The sequence below is a fragment of the Dipodomys merriami genome, unplaced genomic scaffold (assembly GCF_024711535.1).
Source record: "Dipodomys merriami isolate MVZ:Mamm:240054 unplaced genomic scaffold, mDipMer1.0.p SCAF_25, whole genome shotgun sequence".
Taxonomy (NCBI): domain Eukaryota; kingdom Metazoa; phylum Chordata; class Mammalia; order Rodentia; family Heteromyidae; genus Dipodomys; species Dipodomys merriami.
The window spans coordinates 7,711,457-7,733,072 of NW_027203937.1; the positions used below are offsets into that span (position 1 = coordinate 7,711,457).

The following is a 21,616-nucleotide window of genomic DNA, read 5'->3' on the forward strand; positions in this document are numbered from 1 at the left end:
ATTCCACCTCGTCAGTCTTTTAATAAATAAATGCCTGCAGGTGCCAGAAGTTCATGCCTGTAATCCTAGTTACTCAGGATGCTGAGATCTTTCGAGCATCACAGTTTAAAGTTTCCAATTAATCTTCTTAAAGCTGGAAGTTCACATGTGACCCATGTGGTTGAGCATCAACCTAGAATCAAAAAGCTAAGCGAGAGTGCTCAGACCCTAAATTCAAGCCCCAGTACCTAGTACCAGCACAAAAAATAAGTACATACATAAATAATTAACTGGTGAAATATCCTTTCATCATAAAGCTGATCCGCCTTGTTTTTATTGCTTAAAATATTAAATAGAAATCTATCAGCTTCCCTTTGATGATCTATCTTTTCTCCTTGTAATAGAGATAATAATATTGATAATATGTCATTCATGTATTATTATTCAGCACTTTCTTGTGTTCTAAAGAAGATTAAATGTAACTATTCCTTCAATCCTTCTAACTACCCTAGAATATTGAAATGATTATTATTGTTCACAATTTATAAGAGGGATAACCAAGGTTTGATGATACTAACTGATTTTTCCAAATCCATGAAGTGAATAATTAATAGAACAGAGGTTTAAGGCTATTCATTCCCACAGGAATATTTTTATCTTAATGTTGTTCTATTGCTACAAGCAATGTTTCTCTCTCTCTCTCTCTGCCCTCTTCACACTATTTACTTTAAGTCCAAACTTAAGTCCTTTTCTTTTTCACCTAGTACTTGCTTCAAGCTGGGCTTAGTAACCTAAGCTCTCCTCTTGTCTCTTACTTAATCTCTGTCAACTCATCACAGAAATTGAATACTTGATAGCCATTGTTATTGCAACCCCATGGAATGTACCATTAAGGGCTCTCTCTCTCTCCCTCTCATCTTTCTCTTATATTTTTGGGTGTAAGAGACAAGAGAAAGATAGAAGGAGGATATGGAGAAAGAGAGGGAGAAGTGTTAGGCTAAAGGAAAGAGAAAGAAGAGGAGAAAAAGACCGAAGGAGTAAGAGAAAGACAGAGAAGAGAGAGGTAGAGAGAAAACACACTGTGACCAAGCGTGTAGCTACTACGAATTAGTCAGTCAGTTTTCTACCTATAAAATGGCAAAGCCCACCAGTTTCTCTCAGTGTTGCAGGGACACCACTGTGTCAGATTTTCTCTCAACAGTGTCTATAGAGACTTTGTTATTTTGTTGCTGCCATGCTTACGGCTTCTACCCAGGACTGGGCCCTGTTCCTGAGCATTTTGCTCAAAGCTAGCAGCCCTATCCTTTGAACTTCAGTTCTACTTCCTGCTTTTTCATGTTTAACTGGTGATAACAGTCTCATGCACTCTTCTGCCTGGGCTGGCTTTGAACTAAATCCTGAGATCTCAGCTTTTTGAGCAGCTAGGATTACAGGCATGAGCCACTTAATACCTGGTCTACTCCCAACTACCCCCCTCTCTCTCTTTCCCCCCTCCCTCTTCCCTTCCTCTCCTTCTTCCTTCCCTCCTTCCCTCCTTCCCTCCCTTTCTCTTCCCTTTCTCTCTTTCTCTTCCTCTCTCTTTCTCTTCCTCTCTTCTTCTCTTCCTCTCTTCCTCTCTTTCTTTCTTTCTTTCTTTCTTTCTTTTCTTTCTTTCTTTCTTTCTTTCTTTCTTTCTTTCTTTCTTTCTTTCTTTCTTTCTTTCTTTCTTTCTTTTTCTTTCTTTTTCTCTCTTTCTCCTTCTTTTTAACCATCATGACCCTCAGATCATTCAAATATAGTTTATGCTGGAGAAAAGATTAACTGGGATGTATAGTTCTTGCTATTTAAAACCTTGTCAATTAGAACTGTATCAGGCTGGCTGTGTCATTTGAGAGAATTTCAATTTCTAGTTGAGATTGTCCTTCTTGGCCATTCTTAGGCAACATGGTAATAAAAGATCATTTTACTCAGTTATCCTTAGAAGTTCTTTCATGTCCTAGTTAAAATGTTGCAATGTCTTTATTAGGATCAGATTCTCTTAACCTCTCATGTGATTACTTTTCTGCAGGCTGTTTACAAGGCTACAAGTACCTAAAAGCACTTCTACTCAGCAGAGTTATTGATTTTTCTCTCTTACGTTTCTATTACAGGAGAAGTCCTAACTGCCTCTCTCCTATACTTAATATGTTATGAGTTTTTAAAAGCATCAGAATGAACATCTAGGAAATCATTCTGGGGCCCTGATGATTTCAGCTCTTGAGAGAGTGCTAAGCGTATATTATTCTGCATAGACTTCAAAGACAAAGTAGGAAGGAAAACTCGGAAGGAAGGGAGGAAGGGAGGTAAATTGACCTAAGAAGGTTACAGAAATAGTAATTAGGATAAAATGGCACATATTGTAAGAACTTAGTGTGGTAACACCTAGTTCAAGTCTTAGACCTACCATTTCCCTGGTAAAGTGATTATGACTTTTCATTTAACTGCTTGTGTTTCTCTCTTTAGAAGTGTGGTTGCTCATTCTGACAAACCTATAGAATTTGTGTGAAAATCAAATCATTCAAATATTTATTGCTGGCTACCTGTCTATGCTGGAGTGTGTGTGTGTGTGTGTGTGTGTGTGTGTGTGTGTGTGTGTGTGTGTGTGTGTGTGTGTGTGTGTGTGTGTGTGTGTGACAGAGAGTGAGAGAGAGCAGATAAACAATAGGAATTGTTCATGAATAATGACATAGTGTAAAGGAAAATTCAACAATAATCTAAACATCCTGAAAAATTTAATAAAAAAGACACAAATGGTACAAACTAGAGTCCATGAAAAGCTGTAAGGTGCCCTGGACAAGGTAAAGGAAAAAATGTTCTCAACTGTGTATAATGTTCCTCTAGGGAATCTTTGGTTTCTGGAAAACTATTTAGTCATGCTTCTGGCACTTAATTTAGCAGTGGACAGGGATTCTAGTGAGCCTCTGATAAAGCTAAGATTGAAATAGTACGTAAGAGAAATTCTAAAAAGAATGTGGGATCAGCTGAGAAAGAGGAACTGACATTTGCATACGAGCCAATATGAGACTGGCATTCACCATATCTTAAGAATTGGCAGGACATCTTTGCTCAGACCCAGAGTTGAGAGATCACACAAGATGACATTGTTTATACGCAGGGCCAGCCCATGCTGAGCACAAAGTCATCATGGTATGGGGATGGACAGTGGGATCCTGACTTAGGTGGACTGAATAGAAGAAGCTAGGATTTCCTAGATGAGAAAAATGTCAGAGAAACCGGTTTGACAGGGAGGAAAGAAGCAAGACAAGTCAGATATGGAAGCTATGAAATCAGAAACGTCTGTAAAACTTCTACGCTCCAGATGACCAGAAGGTCACTGGATATTTAAAAGAAAAATCTGGACTGAGAATATAAATTAAGGAATCATTTACTGGTATAATAAATTTGTGAATAGGAAAAGGTGAAAGGAATAAGAAAAACACCTTAATTTTCAAAGCGATTTGCCCATCAAACTATGCTCTACCAATAGAAAAAAAAAGACTATATTATCAAATATCTAATACCATCCATTTGTTGAACTTTGTTGTCCCTCATTATATGCCGGGCAATATGGTAGAAGCTAGTGATAGACAAATGAACAAGACTGAGACCTTCCCTCCAAAATGATTCATAAAAAGGAAGAGGAAGGTAAAAGATATTTAGTTCTTAATACTGTCCTACAAGGGAGTTCATGCAGCTTTCCTTTGCTCAAGGAGTCTGAAAGGCAAAGGGTGAGGATTCTTAAAGGGACAAAAAGAAGATGAGGACAGACATCATCTTCTGCTTTGTTCTTGCCTTGTTAGCAGTGGCTTTGACTCTCACCTGACATGCTGAGACCTAGAGAACCATGCTCAAACAAGACCTGATGTTCTGACTTCATAGTCAGCCTCTCTCAGATCACCTTCTTTCTCACTTTGTAATACAGGGCTCTGAAGCCAAGGCCTCTGAGTGCACTTTAACATAGTGGCCTGCATTCCATAACTATACTTGAGTTTGAGGCAAGGTTAATCGATTGATGATGCAGCACAATTTTATATTGTAGGAATATTCATATATTTTATCCTCTATGAAACTACGACAAACAGTAGAAGATCATTTGCATTTTTACCCTGGTAAAGAGTCACACATGAGTGGCCTCGTTATAGAAGTATCAGCACGTTCTCTTTTACATAGGAAGAAAAATGGCTCAGATGACAGTTCTCTTTTAAAGTCAGGGCCCAATGCACTATAGATTGTTATACATACAGAAGACCCTGGTACATATACATACATATGTTTTTGAAATTATAATTAGCTTTAATTTATGTTAGGTTCCATTAATGACTTAATAACCAGCATACCCTAAGAGTTTATAATATTCTGGGCTAGAGGCTGTACATCAGGTTTTGCTTGCTGAATTTACAGATTAGTGAGGGAAACAGGAAATGCAAAGTAAATGAATGTATTTTTAATTAAGATAGAATCTACAAATGAAGCACATTCAAATTAGGAACAAATACACTAGTAGGTTATCTATTTCATAAGGAGGTACATTAGTGGTCAGGAAAGGTGAATTTACAATTGTCTAAATAATTATGGGTAGTTGGGCAAAATGTTGGGCTAAGAGCCAAAAGACACAAAATTATTACTTGTATTTATTATAGTATCTATTATTACTCCTATTTACTGCATATTATCTTTTTACTTAGTCTTGTATCTGGGGCTTGAACTCAGGGCCTGGGCATACTTCTGGCTTTCCATGATTAATTGCAGTTAAAAGTCTCATGGACTCTAGTGCTTGTACTGGTTTGGAAGCCCATTCAGATCTTAGGCTCCTGAGTAGCTTGAATTGGTTTTGAGCCATGGGCACCTGGCAAACTTTTATTATATCTTTTCAATACACTCATTAGAGTAGTTATGCCAGATTTATTTAATTCTCAGCAACTTTGTATAAAAATAATACTATCTGCATTTTTAGACAAGTTGAAGAGAAACTAAGGAATTTTGGTGAGTTACCTTCCCTTTTATGAGCCTGCTTCTATATCTGAAGATTGGAATGAGAGGAGGACCAGGTAGAAAGCAGTTTCTAAGCAGTAAAATAGTACATTTTTATTGTTAAAATTTTAATACAAAAGATAATGTTAGTACTACAGTGATGTAACCTCTGAATTTGAAATGCTGTGGAGAAAACCAGAATTTTTAGGATGGAAGGGTCTACCTTTGAGAGAGTTTGCTGTTTTATTGGGGACAGATTAGCAGTATGTATGGCTTAGTGAATAATTCCAAGTCATATGAGATATAGTTTTGGTAAATTGAAGTCCATACTTGTATTGCTTAGTTCAGAAGGAAATGGAATTACTGAAGATTAAAACTTACTCATAGAGCACTGAATTATATCTGGGTCAACACTCGGTAGATTTTATTTAATGTTTTCATTTAATAAATGAATAATAAAGCTTGCCAAAACAAAATGGCTGTACCAACTTCTTATACTTAATTTGAACTAGAGCTATCAATAGAAGTGAAGACCCTAAATTTTGAAACTTTGATCCTCTCTTCTGATTAATTTTATCTACATTCTTTGCTCTAGCTCTTGTTTCCTAATCTTTTCTTCCTCCTTACTGTCCTTCCCAGAGAGAAATGTTGAACTATAAGATTTAAACATTAAATGATAAGAACTTGTCACTTGGGGTAAAAATTCAGGAATGTGAGTTTTTTTTTTTTTTAACTGGCTTTTCTAGAAACTTTCTGTGAAACTTTTAAAAATAGCTTCAATGAGGTACAGGTTGATAAGTTTTGACATATAAAACTATCTATTCAATATGATGATCATATCTATCACCTCCAAAAGTTTCTTCATTCTCTTTTGCACCCAACTTCCTTCTCCTATGTACTCTACCTCTCATTCCCAGTTACCTATGCTTCTTCCTGCTACTATGAATTAGAATTTTCCATAAATGGGGTCATATAGTGTGTATGAAGCTCCTAAACCTACATGTCTTGTGTAGCTGGGATTGTAGGCATTATCCTCATGACTGGCACATGTTTTTAAATATCAGCCATTCTAATACATAGGCTCTGATTTACTTGACATCATGCTTCTAATTCCTTTATTTATGGTATCAATCATCTTAACATGCCTACTTATCTTTCTTGATGATGTATCAGATCAAATCAGATCAATTAAAAATTTTAATTGGATTTTCTTTATTACTAAGATTCCAGAATTTTTTATTTTTATAAACAATTCCATTACCAGATATGTAATTTATAAATGTATCTTGCATATTGTCCTGATTTTTTTATTTCAACAATACTGTTTTTCTAAAATAAGAATATTTTAAATTTTATGTGTCTAACTTACCAGTTAGTTCTTCCATGGATTGTACTTCTGGTGTTGTTCCCAACCCAAAGTTATGGAAATTTTCTTTTGTGTGTGTGTCTGTGTGTCTGTGTATCAGTGTGTATGTGTAGAAGTTTTAGGGGGTATTTTTGCTTGTACTGAGGCTTGAACTCAGGGTCTTCTGTTTAGTAAGTATGTGGTTTGGCTGTCATTTATCTGGTGACAACTAGTATTCTTTCTCTCTGTTTCTCTCTGTCTCTGTCTCTATGTTTCTGTCTCTGACTTGCTCTCTCTCTCTCTCTCTCTCTCTCTCTCTCTCTCTCTCTCTCTCTCTCTCTCTCTCTCTCTCTCTCTCTCTCTCTCTCTCTCTCTCTCTCTTTCTCCTGGAACAGAGTGTGAACACAAGGTCTTATACTTGTTGACTCTGTTTGCTCTGCTGGCAATCTGTCACTCGAAACACCTCTAATTCTCTTTCTTGTTTATTCTAGAGAATCTAGTGTATTTTTCTGTCTGGGCTGGCTTTGAACTGTGATTCTCCAGATCTTTACCTCCTCAGTAGGTAGAATTACTGGAGTGAGCCACAAGCACCCAACTAGAAGTTGTGTTTAGGTTTTATATTAGGTCTATAATCTGTTTGGAGCTAATATGTACCAAGAGGCATTTATCCCAATGTATTATTTTCCTTATGGATATATAATTTTATACCAGTATTATTTTTACTAATAAAAATTTCCTTTGTGCCATTGAATTGTCCTTGTATCTTTAAATTGAAAAGTTTTTGGCTAATGGTGTGTGTGAACTTGATGCTGTATCCTGTTTGATCTATTTATTTACTTTGTGAAGTACTACCTTGAGCATGTTAACCTTATAATAAATCTTGAAATCTGGTTGTGATCTTTCTCTAATTTTTATTTTCTTTTTCAGAGTTGTTTCATACACCAACTGTCTTTTGAATCTCTATCTGCTTTTTAGAATCAGTTCTTCTAAATTATGTAATCAAATAATTTGGTGGGATTTGAATTGAGATCTCAATGAATCTATAAATCAGTTTCCACAGCATGGCATGAAAACAATATTGCACTAGTATTCTTTTGAAAGCTGAGGCTGTAAGTCAGCAAAATACATTTGCCTCACATGCACAGTAATCTCCAGCATTACACACACACACACACACACACACACACACACACACACACACACACACACACACACACACACACACACACACACACAGAAAGCTTGCCTAAAAGTGGTAAGCATTGTTACCTTCTCTGAGATAAGTTTTTAAACGAAAAATGGTAAATTTTATGAGAGGCTTGTTTGTCTTGATTCAATAATACTATGATTGTTAGCTGGCTTGTTTTCAAAAATCAACACAATGAAAATTATTGGTCTTTTTCAAATATTAAACTGACTTTATGCTTCTAGGATTGTCTAACTGGTTATGATTCATTGTTCTTTCTGTATGTGGTTGGGCTGTGCTAACTTTGTTTTTGCTTTCTTAAATAATTCTTTTTCTTATCTTTAATTCTTGGTACAAAGGAGTTGTCATTCACCAAAGCAATTTATGAATCCAGTGTATCTTGGTCAATGTCATACCTTTCAACATTCTCACCTACTTCTTCCCTTACTTACTTTCATTTTCAGTTATGTATTGAATCTTTTGCAATTTAACCAAGCAGTTCATGTGTACAATGCACCTTGATATGTTACCACTGCAACATCTTTACCCCTCTTCACCCCACCCCTCTCTTATATTTCTCAATTCTGTGGTCTATACAATGAATTCTTGCCTGAATTTTCCCCCTAACCCCTCATTCTTCTTCTGATCACCCCTTGGCCCTACCCTCTCCTTTGCAAGTACCCATTGTTGGGCGTTGACTTATCTTTTTAAAGAATTATACTATTTGTAGGTTCCACAGAGACTATTACACTTCAATTAATTCATTTGTAACCCTTGGCTTACCATGCAGTGTGTTTGCTTGTAGATTTATAGGTGCTTTCCAGCTACCAAAAATGAGGGAAAGCATACAAACTATGTTTCTCTGGGTCTGGCTTAAGTAGCATATTTGATGAGAAGTTTTGTGTCTGTGTCCTTGAAGGAAGGTGATGCTGTTCATCTTCTAATGCCTTTATCTGGCTTGGCATCATGGTAATATCAGCCTTAAGAAATGAGTTCAAGAGTATTTGTTCCTCTTCCAGCATCTGAGTTTGCATAAAAATACTTTTTCCATAAATGTTTGATGGAATTCATCAGTGAAGCCATCTGGGCTTCAAGTTGTCTTTGTGGGATGTTTCATTACAAATTTATGTATTTAGTAGATATTGTATGGCTATGCAGGTTACTTTTTTGAGTTATCTTATAAAGAATTTGACCATTTCATTTTAAGATTATGATTTTTTTTGTTTTTTTCCCTTCTTATCCCACCTCCCCAACTCCTCCCTCTCCCACCCAAGTGGTAAAGTACATTCTTAACATAGTGTCTTGTACATCTCATTGTTACAATGGATCAACCTGCATCCTTGTTTCAGCATTTTATTATTTCCCTTCCCCTCCCCAAATTAGAAAGAATGTATATACAAGATGCAGAGCACTGGAATCAAATACAGTGAAATGGAGGTTATACCATGGGGGAAGAACATATAAAAGAAATTTTAAAAATCACATAGTACATTAAAAACAACAGTGGCAAAGGTAAAACTTCTTGTGGGTTCCTATCTTGGGGTTCATTTCACTTAGCATATGACCCAGCAATCCCACTTCTGGGCATTTATCCAAACGATCACACACAAAGGCCATACTAAATTAGCTACCAGCACATCTATGTTTGTCACAGAATTATTCACCAGAGCTAAGCTTGGAACCAGCCCAAATGCCCCTCAGTAGATGAATGGATCAAGAAAATGTAATATATATATATATATATATATATATGCATGAATATATATATATATATATATATATATATATATATATATATACATATGAATTCTATGCTTCCATTGAAAAGAATGGCACCGCTCCATTTGTTAGGAAATGGAAAGACTTGGAAAAAATTATATTAAGTGAAGTAAGCCAGGCCTAAAGAAACATAGGTCCCATGGTTTCCGTTATTTGCAATAATTAGTATACATCTAGGATAATCTTACCAGACAAGCAAAAAAGGTCAAAGCTATGTACATATGACCATATAAAATATTTTTTCTCAAGGCTTTCATTTTTTAAATTTTATATTATTTTAAAGGTAATCTACAGAGGGGTTACAGTTACATAAGTAAGGTAGTGAGTACATCTCTTTTTGTGTTACCCTCTCCCTCATTTTTTCCCATTTTCCCTCCCTCCAAACTCCCCTCCCCCACACGTTGTAAAATTCATTTCTAGTAAGTATCGCTATTTCATTGGTTCACCCTTCCCACCGTTTCTGTGATTCCCCTTTCCTTCCCCAAATCAAAGGGTACAGAAATCAGAAATAGTGACCATTGGGAATAAAACAGAGGAGAAAAAAAAGAAATAACTGCAAACAGTACGCTAAAAAAGGAAGAAAGAAAAACACACACAGCCTCTTGTTTCTATATTTTCATATTTTGGAGTTCATTTTGAATAGTATCATTTTATATGTTCATATCTAATAGCTATTGGGCTATTGTGAACCCCTGTTAGGACTATACTAGGCTTATACCAATTATTAAAAATGAGGGAAACCAGGCAGCCTGTGTTTCTTTGGGTCTGGCTTACTTTACTTAATGAGTTTTTCCAGGTCTTTCCATTTCATACAAATGGAGCCATTCCATTCTTTCTGATGGAAGCATAGAATTCCATTATGTATATATACTACATTTTCTTGGTCCATTAATCTATTGAAGGGCATCTTAGCTATGGTAAATAGCTATGGTAAGTAATGCTGCAATGAACATTGTTGTGCTGGTAGCTTTAGTGTGGCCTTGTTGGTGATCATTTTCGGTAAATGCCCAGGAGTGGGATTGCTGGGTCATAGGGGAGCTCTATGTTTAGTCTTTTGAGGAACCTCTATACTGCTTTCCAGAGTAGTTTCCACAAGATTTTCTTATTAGCCCTTTCATGTTTGTAGGATCTTTAGAGATATCACCTCCCTCCATCCTAATTTTATGGTTTTTAAAAATTTTTTTTGTGTTTTTTTTGGGTCAGTCCTGGGGCTTGAACTCTCGGCTTGGGAGCTGTCCCTGTGCTCTTCAGCTCAAGGCAAGTGCTCTACCACTTGAGCCACAGCGCTACTTCTGATTTTCTAGTCATTTATTGGAGATATGAGTCTCATGGACTTTCCTGCCTAGGCTGGCTTTGAACCATGATCCTCAGATCTCAGCCTCCTGAGTAGCTAGGATTACAGGCATGAGCCACCAGTGCCTGGCCGTCCTGATTTTAATAAACTATTTCTCTTTTTTTCTTTCTTATTAGTTTTTCCAGAGTTTTTGCTGACAGTCTGAGGAACCAGTATTTGGTTGGATAATTTCCTTCTAATTTCTGTTCTGATTTTCAATTTATTTTCCATTTACCTGTTTATGTCTTCTTTATTTTTTCCTGATTGTTTAAGGAGAAAACTAAAATCACTAATTTGAGATCTTCTTTTCAAATACAGGTTCGTAGCAATATACATGTTTCCTAAATTATTGCTTTGAGAGCAGTCAGCGAAATGTGCTATGTGATGACTTATTTTCATTCTGTTTGAAACATTCAAAAATTTCCTTTTGATTTTTTTAATTGACAAATAGGTTATTTAGAAGTGTGCTAGCTAGTTTCCAAATATTTTTTGAGTTTCCAGAATTTGTTATTGATATTTGGTTTAATGTTTTTATTGTCAAAGAATATGCTTCTTTTGACATGAATCCTTTCACATTTATTAAAATTTTGTTTACCATTGAGAATATTTTCTATAACATTGCTGTACAAGCAATGTAGAAGAATGTGTGTTTTATTATTGTTGGATTAATGATTCTAAAAGATAAATTAGATCGAATTGATGAACTAATTTTGAAATTAGTTGGGTAACTTTATCAATTACTTGGTCAAATAATTATTTTGAAATTGCTGTTAAACTTTATAAGATTTCCGTATCTCAGTTTTTACCTGTCTGCTGATTCTGTTCTTCAGAGAAGAATACGGACATTTCCAACTTTAATATGGATTCTGCATTACCTCGCCAAAGAGGTAAAATTTTAGGATTCTCCTTGTTTGTTTACTGTGTCTTAGAGTTCATTGTGTGTGAGTGAACATGCATATGTTTGAAACAAGTCTTTAATTCAGGAACCTCATGTTCTTGCTTGGCTCTCTTGCTCCTGGCTGACACTCTATGACTGGAACCATGTCTCCAGTCTGATATTTTGCTGGTTAAGTGGAGATAGAGTCTTTAGAAGCCTAGCCTGGCTTCAGACCTTGACTTTCCATCTCTTGTCTTTCTGAGTAGTTAGGATGACAGGTGTGAGCCACTGGCTCAATATTCCTTTTTAATCTTATATCAGTTCTTGAATTTCATTATTTCATAAACATTATTCTAGTCTTTTGTTGTTGATATTTTAGATGCAAGAATTCATTTAGGCCCTGTATTTTTCCATTTTTGCTGGAAGTGCAATTTCAATGAATTTGTATTTAAACCATTCACCGGCAAGATAGAGTTAAATGTTGACCTGTTTTTTCATATGTGTGGTATACATATAACAAGTGCCATTAGACACTCTGAGGCCTGACAGCTAATTACATCATCACAATATATGTATCTACAATATATATAATACACATGTGACTTAGCAATTTTAAGGGAATAATAGTAGCCATTACATACTAGACATTGTGCGAACAGAAAGAAATAAAAAATACTTGTAAGCATAATAGTTTCATAATAAAATACAGTTCATTGAAATTATCTTTATATTTTCTTTATATTTTATCATAGTACTTGGCACATAGCAGGGCTCAATAAATGTTATCAAACTGAGTAAATTTGATTAGGTAAATATTTTATTTATGATAGAGCCCACTAAATTTTGAAGTAAAACATTTTAGAATTTGTAAAATGTGAATACAAAACTGTGATAAATGCTTAATAAAAACTAAAAGAAACATGACCTAAATGACTGTGCCACCTAAACTTTCAAAAGTATGTCAATATATCTATTTAAAGAATGGAGAATAAGCATGGGGAATTTATCACCCCAACAGGTGTGATGAAAGTTTTACTGAATTTATGAGCATCAGTCCTCTAAGAATTGGTAAAATTCAGATTGATTAGGATTAAATACAGGAAACTACAAGCTTTAATTCAAGGCTAGCCTTGATTCCAATCTAGATCTGAGTATTAAACTTATAACTTTTGGGTTTAGATATTTTTTTTCATTCCCAACCTATACTTTTGCTATGTGTTTCCCTTCCTAAGAAATCCCCCTACCCTTCTTTGAGTATCTAAATCCTATATGACCTCCAATCTATAGCAAAGTGCTAAATCTTCCGCTGAGCTAACTTGATTTTCCTGAGTGACATTTCTTCTTTTTTGTTACTTAGTGATGAGTTTGTAGCATTTCCTGTGGCTCTTATATCTTTTAACTAGTCTTTTTGTTGTTTATGCCCATGTACCTCCCCCTCTATTGCAACTTAAGATCCTCAAAGGTAGATTCTTCTTTTACTTTTTACGGGTCATGGGGCTTGAACTATCCCTGGGCTCCTTTTTCTCAAGGCTAGCTCTCTACCACTTGAACCACAGTGTTGCATCTTGCTTTTTCTGTGATTAATCGTAGATAATAGTCTCACAGAATTTCTTGCCTGTGCTAGCTTTGAACTTTGGTCTTCAGACCTCAACCTTCTGAGTATAGCTACTCAGCCATGAGTCACTAGCAACTGGCTAATGGTAAATTCTTTATAGCTTGTTATATATCTGTTTTCTCGGGGAAATATAGAATTCTAGCACATGGAGATGTCTCATGTATTTGTTAGGTCTATGAATGAATGAATGCCTAATTGAAATAACATTTATGTTGAGATTCTGTATGCAGATTGTGAATTTTCTAATTTCTTAGGAAATAAAGAAAAGACCTATTAGGAGACAGTACTTAAATTAATGAGGAACATCATGGAAAACCTCTAGGTGTGACATTATATCCAGAGATAGAAGTGGAGAATAACAGTGATCATTGAGATAATGAATTTAGAATGAATTACTGGGATTTTTGAACATGATTTTAAAACTTTTATTTTCCTGTTTTTTTCATGCGAGATTGAGGAATATTTTTGGGAAGTTGTGGGCTGCCTGGTCTGAAGAAGCAGCATGTGGCTGGGGCAGATGGGAGTGGATAAGGGCAGGAATGAAAGCAGAGGAGGAGGAACTGTGGGTGTGAGCTGAACAGAACACCATGAATGAGAAAAAGGAAAGGTTGGTTGAATTGATATTGAAAAGCAGACTGTCTAATGCCAATAGCCTTATGGTGTGTATACATGGGAGAAAAAACAACCTCTGCAGATTCATGCAGGTAGAATTTCTGAAAGATCAATTCTACTTCTCATTTCCTTCAGTTCAAAATTTAAATAATTGCTGAAATAAGATACAGGAAATAAGATACTGGTAGTGTCAGTCTTTGAGACTTCTGAATTACAAGGTCATTAGTATGAAATAATCTACCATCCCTAGAGAACAAATGCAGAAAAACTGAGAAATCCAAAGCATGTAGCTCTTCCCAAAATAATTCAGCAGAAATCTTTCACTTAGTTTATCAAACTGTTTCTAATAATTTTTACCTTGTATTGTACCCATTGGGTGTTGTAGGTCAATTAAAAGCAATTTATCCAACATATTGTGGATTTATCTCCATTTTCTTCTTCCCTCTCTCAGTACATGAATAAATGTCACTACTGTTGTCTGTAAAACTGGTCATGGGTACATGGAGCCTCATCATTCCCTCAGAAATTCCATCAAGAATTGGGGCAGGTGAAGCCTCACGTAGCAGTGTAGGCTGCGATCCTCTGTGAAGGAAACTCAGAATTTATCTCCAAATTCTATTCCTGTTTTATTTAGTGCTTACAATAGTTTTTTGTTGTTAAATTATATTAACATTTTTATGGAATTAACACATTCCAGTTCTGTGCAGTCCACTTTTAAGTTCCAAGAATAGTCAAAGCCATGATATTCCTTAGATGCATTCTATCCAGAACAAGAAATGATCATGACTTTACCACTCACAGTCAACAAGATCGTGTTCAGTCTGCTCTTCAATTCTAAAATAACCAATTGGCTCTATTTCATTCCCATCCATCCTCACCTGATTGGTTTTTGGAAACAATCTCAGATAAACTGTGCATAGTGCAATAAAGGCACTCAGAAATACACTATAAATAAGGACTATATGTCTGAACTAAACTGATGAAGGGAATTGGAGACAATACTGTGAGCATACATGGTGTGTGTGTGTGTGTGTGTGTGTGTGTGTATGTGTGTGTGTGTGTGTGTGTGTTTTGCACATGGCAGACAGTGCAGACACCTGCCTCTGTACATAGATGTGGTTTTGTAACACATTTACTACATTTGAAAGCTACTCAAATTCTACCTTTGTGGTTGGCCATCCAGAACTTATGGTAAAAATAGTTTTTCATATCTATCTCCCTCCTACTTCTCCCCCCCCCACCCCTCACCACACACACACTTATGGTATGTGCAGTTTTACAAACCAGTATAAAGATGGATGGGATTGCTTCTCACAACGGGAATGAAAATCCTTCCCAATGAAAACATCTGTCTCTGTTCAAGTCATGCCCAGTTATCCCCCAAAAGAAATGTTCTGATTAACTTTTTTTAAAGTCTTAAGATAGCAGTTTGTGTAGCAGATCTAATTAAGAAGTTTATGTAACAGATCTGCAGGGTTTTTTTTTTTCCTCCTTCTTCAACTGGGTTCTTTGAGCTCAGTTTGAGTGTTACCAGCTTTCACTATGCAACGGCCAAATGCTTCCCGGGCTGAGAATTATCAGCTCTTATGGGATACTATTGCTTCCTTAAAACAATGTGAACAAGCTATGCAAAATGCATTTATTCCGGTAAGGAAAACTTTTCTATTATCCTACAGGTGCTCTTATTTTTATCATTTGTACCTTTCATATCTATAGAGAAATATATAACAAATTTGTTTTATGAATTAAAGATACAGTATAGTTGCTACAGTTCTTGTTTGGGATAAATGTATGTCTGCTCTTATTTGCTCTGTGTGAAATATGAATTCTTAGTGTGGCTGAATATTGAAGAGAGGGAAAGAGTAAATAGTGACCCAAATGAACTCATCCTTCTAATGATAATGTTCCTAATACTAACGTAAACTAAAGAAAGTAGACAATATTGATATTCTTCATATTATCATTTGAAATAACTTGAATATCTATTTCCTGATGGGGGTTCCTAACATGACTTAACTTGCTTAGATATCTTTTACAGTTGGTTTTGACAGAGAGACCAAGAGGTTAAAACTTTGAAAATTACTGTGCTATGCTAATTTAAGTAAAATCCCCCATAACACTGCTCTTTACAATAATGGTTTCTTTAGTAAAGTAGTGATGCAGTACATAGAGATTTGTAAAGAATCTGGATAAAACTTATAAAATTATAAAATGAATGAATAAGTGAATTGATATTTTGTATTATAAAGTCTTGTTTGTGCTTATAATTTATCTAACTAGAGGGACCTCATTTGATAAGGTGAGGTGAGGTGAATTAGACTTGGAAAAATAATATTAAATTGTCTAATACCTTTAATTACACCTATTTTGAAGCAATGAGATATCCAATTAGGAATAAAAGAGTATTTGTAAAAAGTAAGCCTTGAGAAAATTATTTTGAGCCTTCTCAAAAGAAACATTATTTCTGACATCAAAACTAAAGATCAATGCTTCTGTGAACAATTGAAATGAATTAATATTTCTTGAAGTTCAAGTTATCTTAAGTGCCCCCCGAAATTAGATTTTTTGGGGCTTTTCACAACAAATTGAGAATCCCATAAATGTTTCAAAAACTACTTATATTTGAAGTTCTTTTCATTAAATCACTATATTCTAATTGGGTCTCTATAAGGTGATATCAGTTGTTAAAAATGTATAACATAATTTTTGTAAGAGTCTTTTAAACTGATGGTGTGATGGGAGGCTCTCTAAATCATTTTGAGTTATATTCTGTTTGGAACTGGAATCTGGTGAGCATAGTTCACTTCTCCTCTCTCTGTCTTTCTTTTCTTCCTTCATTTTCTCAAGGAAAGTAAAGTAGTCCTAATGAAGCTTCTTTCCTTCTTTGGCTAGGAGTAATTACTTCCTCCTTTCTTGTTCCTTATATGCTCCTCTTAATTTGTCATCTCGCATATTATTGTTACATGTGTTCTTCTCTCTCTTTCTGTTTATCCTATAACTTTTTTTTTCGAAAGAGCTGAAAAAGAAAGCTGAAGAAATGAATCTATATTTATTTGTTTTCTTATTTCCCTGGCTTAAACTCATTGATAATAGAGGTGTATTTTCTCCTGAAGTCTGGCACAGAAAGATTGTTTGAGGGACATATAGGGAGCACATAAATCAGCTAAAAGAAGTCTTCAGTGCCAGGTTTTCCAGTTAATGGATGACACTTTTCATCCCTCACTGTGGTTAATAATGCCCTCATGAAATAATTTCTATTCAATTCTGTATAGAAGGAGCAACAAACCTTTACTAGGGAATTGTATGTTGTGTGTACATGGGGGAAGAGGATAGGCAGAGATATTTGGTACAGTAGAAAAATATTTCAGAAAAAGAGCCTTCTGATCAGTTCTCCTGGCTTGGAGGTACCAAGTTATCGCTCGTTTGACTACCTTAAAACTTTTACCAAAGATACTGGAAATTTTCTAATTTTTAAAATCTCCAATATCTTCACAATCTTTATTAATTTTATATAATTTTATGAAGACTTTCAAAGGAAAATATAGCCACTATTTAAATGTTATAAAAATAATGCTATTTAAATAGAACCTCAATTTATTTTGTCAGCATATATAATTTAGATCTCATTTAAAATTCCCACTTTATTCCCTACTTTCTGTACTTTGTAGTCCAATGAAATATATATTTCAAATACATATGCATTTATACATAACATATACATATAGCTATATGTGACATTTTTGCTCAATGAAACCATTCACTTTTTTTTCCCCCTGGTGTAGGGGAACTTGGGCTTGAACTTAGGGCCTGGCACTATCCCTGAGCTTCTGTGCTCAAGGGTAGTGTTCTACCACTTGAGCCACAGCTCCACTTCTGGTATTTGGGTGGTTAATTGAAGATAAGAGTCTCATGGAGTTTTCTTCAAACTGCAATCCTCAGATCTCAGCCTTCTGAGTAGCTAAGCTTACCGGTGTGAGCATTCAGTGCCTGGCCTAGGCTATCTTGACTCTATTAAAAAATGACAGTCTCTATGGCTCCATAATCTTGTGTAAATGGAGAAGTAGAGGCACATATTGATGTTGGTCTGTAAAGTTTCCAAGCAGGTAAATGTTCTGTGTATATTCTGAGTATGAATTCATACCTTGCCATTAGAATGAGTCAGTACATGGTCAGGATCAACTCAGACATCCAGAAAGCTATAGATCATGTGGATTTCCAGCCAGTGTAGTTCTGTGGACCAACAAATGTAAAGTCGTGATGTAGTCTTCTCCCAGAAAACTTCCCATAAAATCCTTCAAGGTTTCAAAATTTTATTTCACAAATCATATTATCCAAAGTCTCAATCCAGGACAACAGCTGAACCCATGAGCCCTTGGTACAAAATAACAACATGGAATTTTCCATGGCCAATTTAAGCTCCTACATATTCCTCAGATATAGACACAAAGATATCTCTCATGAATCCCTATAAATTGGCTCTATAATTACAGCCATAAGGGCATCCTGCTAAATAGTCAGCATCTTTCCAAATTACACAAATCAAAGACTGCTTTTTTTTTTTTTTTTTTTTTTTTTTTTGTCGGTCGTGGGGCTTGAACTCTGGGCCTGGGCGTTGTCCCTCAGCTCTTCAGCTCAAGGCGAGCGCTCTACCACTTGAGCTACAGCGCCACTTCCGGTTTTCTGGTGGTTTATTGGAGATAGGAGTCTCACGGTCTTTCTTGCCCGGGCTGGCTTTGAACCGCGATCCTCAGATCTCAGCCTCCTGAGTAGCTAGGATTACAGGCGTGAGCCACCAGCGCCCGGCAAAGACTGCTTTTTTATTCAAGTGATTAAATAAACTTATAAAGATAGTCTAATATTAGTGGTTCTTTACATTATTAGAGACCTGATGGTGTTCTTATTCACTTATTATTTCATTTGGCTCACAGTTTGTGTTCTCTGCCCACCACTATTCTATACCTAATATAAGGGTCCAAAAGGTACCTACAAATATTGTGTGGTTCCATACTTTGTCAGAAACTTCACATTCCCTTGACAAAATACTACCCCTCTTTCTTTCATGCAGTGTACAAAGTTAGTTTCCCTGATTTTGCTAGTTATCATATTTTCATTTGGTAAATAGTCACATTGGGATTCAGTGTATCCTCACTACATTTATGTTGCACTATCATTCATCTTAGTAATAGACTATGAGATTCTGTCAATCAAAGAATGATTGGCAATAGTAGTCATTCAGCTCAGAAAGAAAAAAAAAAACTTTAGAGTTTCTCATGAAGTTTGCTAAACCTTGGGAAAAAATTTAAAAAAATGATAAGTCATAAGGACCCCTGCTTGAAATTCTGCCTATATAAATTGCCAAATGAACATACAAATCACCCTAAGGACAGATACAAAAACTTTTTTGTCCTTAAGAATTACTCTAGGAGTTCAGAGTAGAGATACGCTTTATAGAAAGGGGTTTCTCAGCTGAGTTCTGAAGGTTAAAATTTGACTTGCAGCACTGACGGAGAAAAAGGACACTCCAAGGGGAGTGAACACAAAGAGCACTAATTATGTGAATGAACCCCATAGTCAGTAAATACTCTCTTTAATGCCTGGACATTGTGTGAATCTAATCCATTTTTCCTTTTATTCAGCCACTAGTTAGTAAATACCCTCTTTAATCAGAAACTTCAGTGTGCCTGGACATATAACAGTTCAAATATAACAACAAAAAGGAAAACACAAGCCCAATTGTGGAGCATTTACACTCCAGTAAAAGAGAAAGACATTTAAAATAATGAGATGTATATCTATCGTACACTTTAGTGCTAGCCTATTAGCAGTGATTATAGTATTCCTCACAATTGCAATTCAACCTTGCTTATATGCATACAGGTACAATTATTATCAAAATATTGTAACAACAGTAGATATTACGCAAAGTTACTGCATATAAAAGAAAACATTCTTTCCCAAATAATTTCACACACAGTTAAGAATGCAACAAATGTAGAAGGGAAATAGGACACCCTGTGGTCCCAGAGAAAGACACAAAACAGAGATCCTGAAAGGAACTGGAGAGATCATGAGCTGTGATTTTCTGTGTCCTTGAAAACTTCTATTTGTTAGTTTTAGCCCCTCAAGTGTCCTGCCTTTTTTTGCTTCCTGCCCTTTTTGCCTGTTAAATTCCAGTAGTATCTAAGGTAGAGCAAATGGCTTCCTCCTCCTCCTCCTCCTCCTTCTTCTCCTTCTCCTTCTTCTCCTTCTCTTTCTTCTCCTTCTTCTCCTCCTCCTCCTCCCTCCTCCTCCCTCCTCCTCCTCCTCCTCCTCCTCCTCCTCCTCCTCCTCCTCCTCCTCCTCCCCCTCCTCCCCCTCCCCCTCCTCCCCCTCCCCTCCCTCCTTCTTTTGTTGTTGGTTGTGGGGCCTGAACTCAGGGCCTGGGTACTGTCCCTCAGCTCTTCATCTCAAAGCTAGTGCTCTACCACTTGAGCCACAGCACCATTTCTGGCTTTTTCTGCTTATGTGGTGCTGAGGAATTGAATCCAGGGCCTCATACATGCAAAACAAGCACTCTACCACTGAGCCACCTTCCCAGCCTTAGCTTTCTATTCTTGCAACCAGGGAACATTAAGCAAGATAGGAACCAATTTGTATCTATTGGCTCTGGAATAACATAGAACCCTTCAAGAGAGGGCAAAACAAAACCAGAGGCAGATAAGCAAGTCAGCTTGTCAGATTCCAGTAGAAGGTACAGGGTGAGGTTTTGTCCTTCAAGATTGTACTTACAGCCACCTCTACAAACCTTCCTTCATGTCCAATAACTATATGTTATACCTTCCCCTTCTTACTTCAACTTGGCTTAGTACCCACTGATGAAAAATGAGTAGGAACTCCACTTAGTCTCAACCTTCACAGATCAATATAAAATAATCCCTTCATGATTATCAGAGGGTGTAGCTGGGTTATAGAATCCAATAACTAATAAGGCCAGAAGAGCATCCTTCTGCATTTCTCCTTCATATTCACCATGGAACTTTGCCTCTGCTTCCTTGTGCAGTTTTTCTGCTTTGTATTGTAAACAGTGGGGTGGACCATGTGCATCTTTCCTTCCTGTTTCCGATAGGGCTAACTACAGTGCTTTAAATAGGATGTTTGCTAAATTATCCTGGTTGGGCTGATTAATACTTAAGGAGTAAGAACTTAGACAGCAATGAGTGTGTAATGGGTAAATGAGGAAATATTGTTCTTTTCTCAAATACATTCATAAAATCTGATTGCTCAGCTCCAGCATCTCCTGCCTCTGGTTCCTGCTTCAGAGCCTGCTGAGGTCAGCTCTAAATAGCATTTGTGCAGTGGTGACTTTCAGTCCTCGTTCATGGTGTTCCCAGTGTGTTTTGTCCTTCCTGGAGTCTAAATATTAATTGACGTCTCATCTTCTATCATGTTGGATTTGTTTCTCTATTTTATTCCTCTAACCTTTCCTTCATATCCTGCCAGTAGTACCCTAATCTTATCTAGCAGAAGAATCTGAACAAGGCTATTAATAGAATTCCTATTAGTTAAAAAAATAAATATGACAATCTGTGGGGACACAAAATTAAGGGAATACTAAAAGTATCTTGGGTAAGTACAACCACTTGACAATGTTGAAACTTTTGGAGATCACTGTTACAATGCAATGGAAATGACTCTTTAGTGTTTACCTTCCCTCCCACTGCCAAAAAACAAGAGCCTGCCACATGATCTTCTTCCAGCATGTAAACTGCATTGTGTTTACTGTTGGTTGCATACACAGTTGGAGTTCACAGAAAAGATAACACCAAGTATAGGATATGTCCCCTGTGTTTCAATATTGCTCGTTGTATGATGTTTTGTGTGGACTCATCAAGAAATGTATGGGCAAAGCTGTGTACTATTTA

At 36.1% G+C, this 21,616-nt stretch overlaps 1 protein-coding gene across 29 annotated transcripts in view; it reads left to right on the forward strand.

Moving 5' to 3' along the window:
- The window catches only part of Dlg2 (discs large MAGUK scaffold protein 2), a 2,075,786-nt gene that overhangs the window by 1,281,186 nt on the left and 772,984 nt on the right, over positions 1-21,616 (forward strand). For 3 of the 29 annotated variants that reach the window (XM_070034882.1, XM_070034885.1, XM_070034888.1), the window contains exon 1: positions 15,255-15,362. The exons of the other annotated variants lie outside the window; for them this stretch is intronic. In XM_070034882.1, the coding sequence (XP_069890983.1) occupies positions 15,258-15,362 (105 nt within the window). In that variant the 5' untranslated portion in view covers positions 15,255-15,257. Of the gene's footprint in view, positions 1-15,254; positions 15,363-21,616 lie in introns of those variants that run through there. 29 annotated transcript variants of the gene reach the window in all.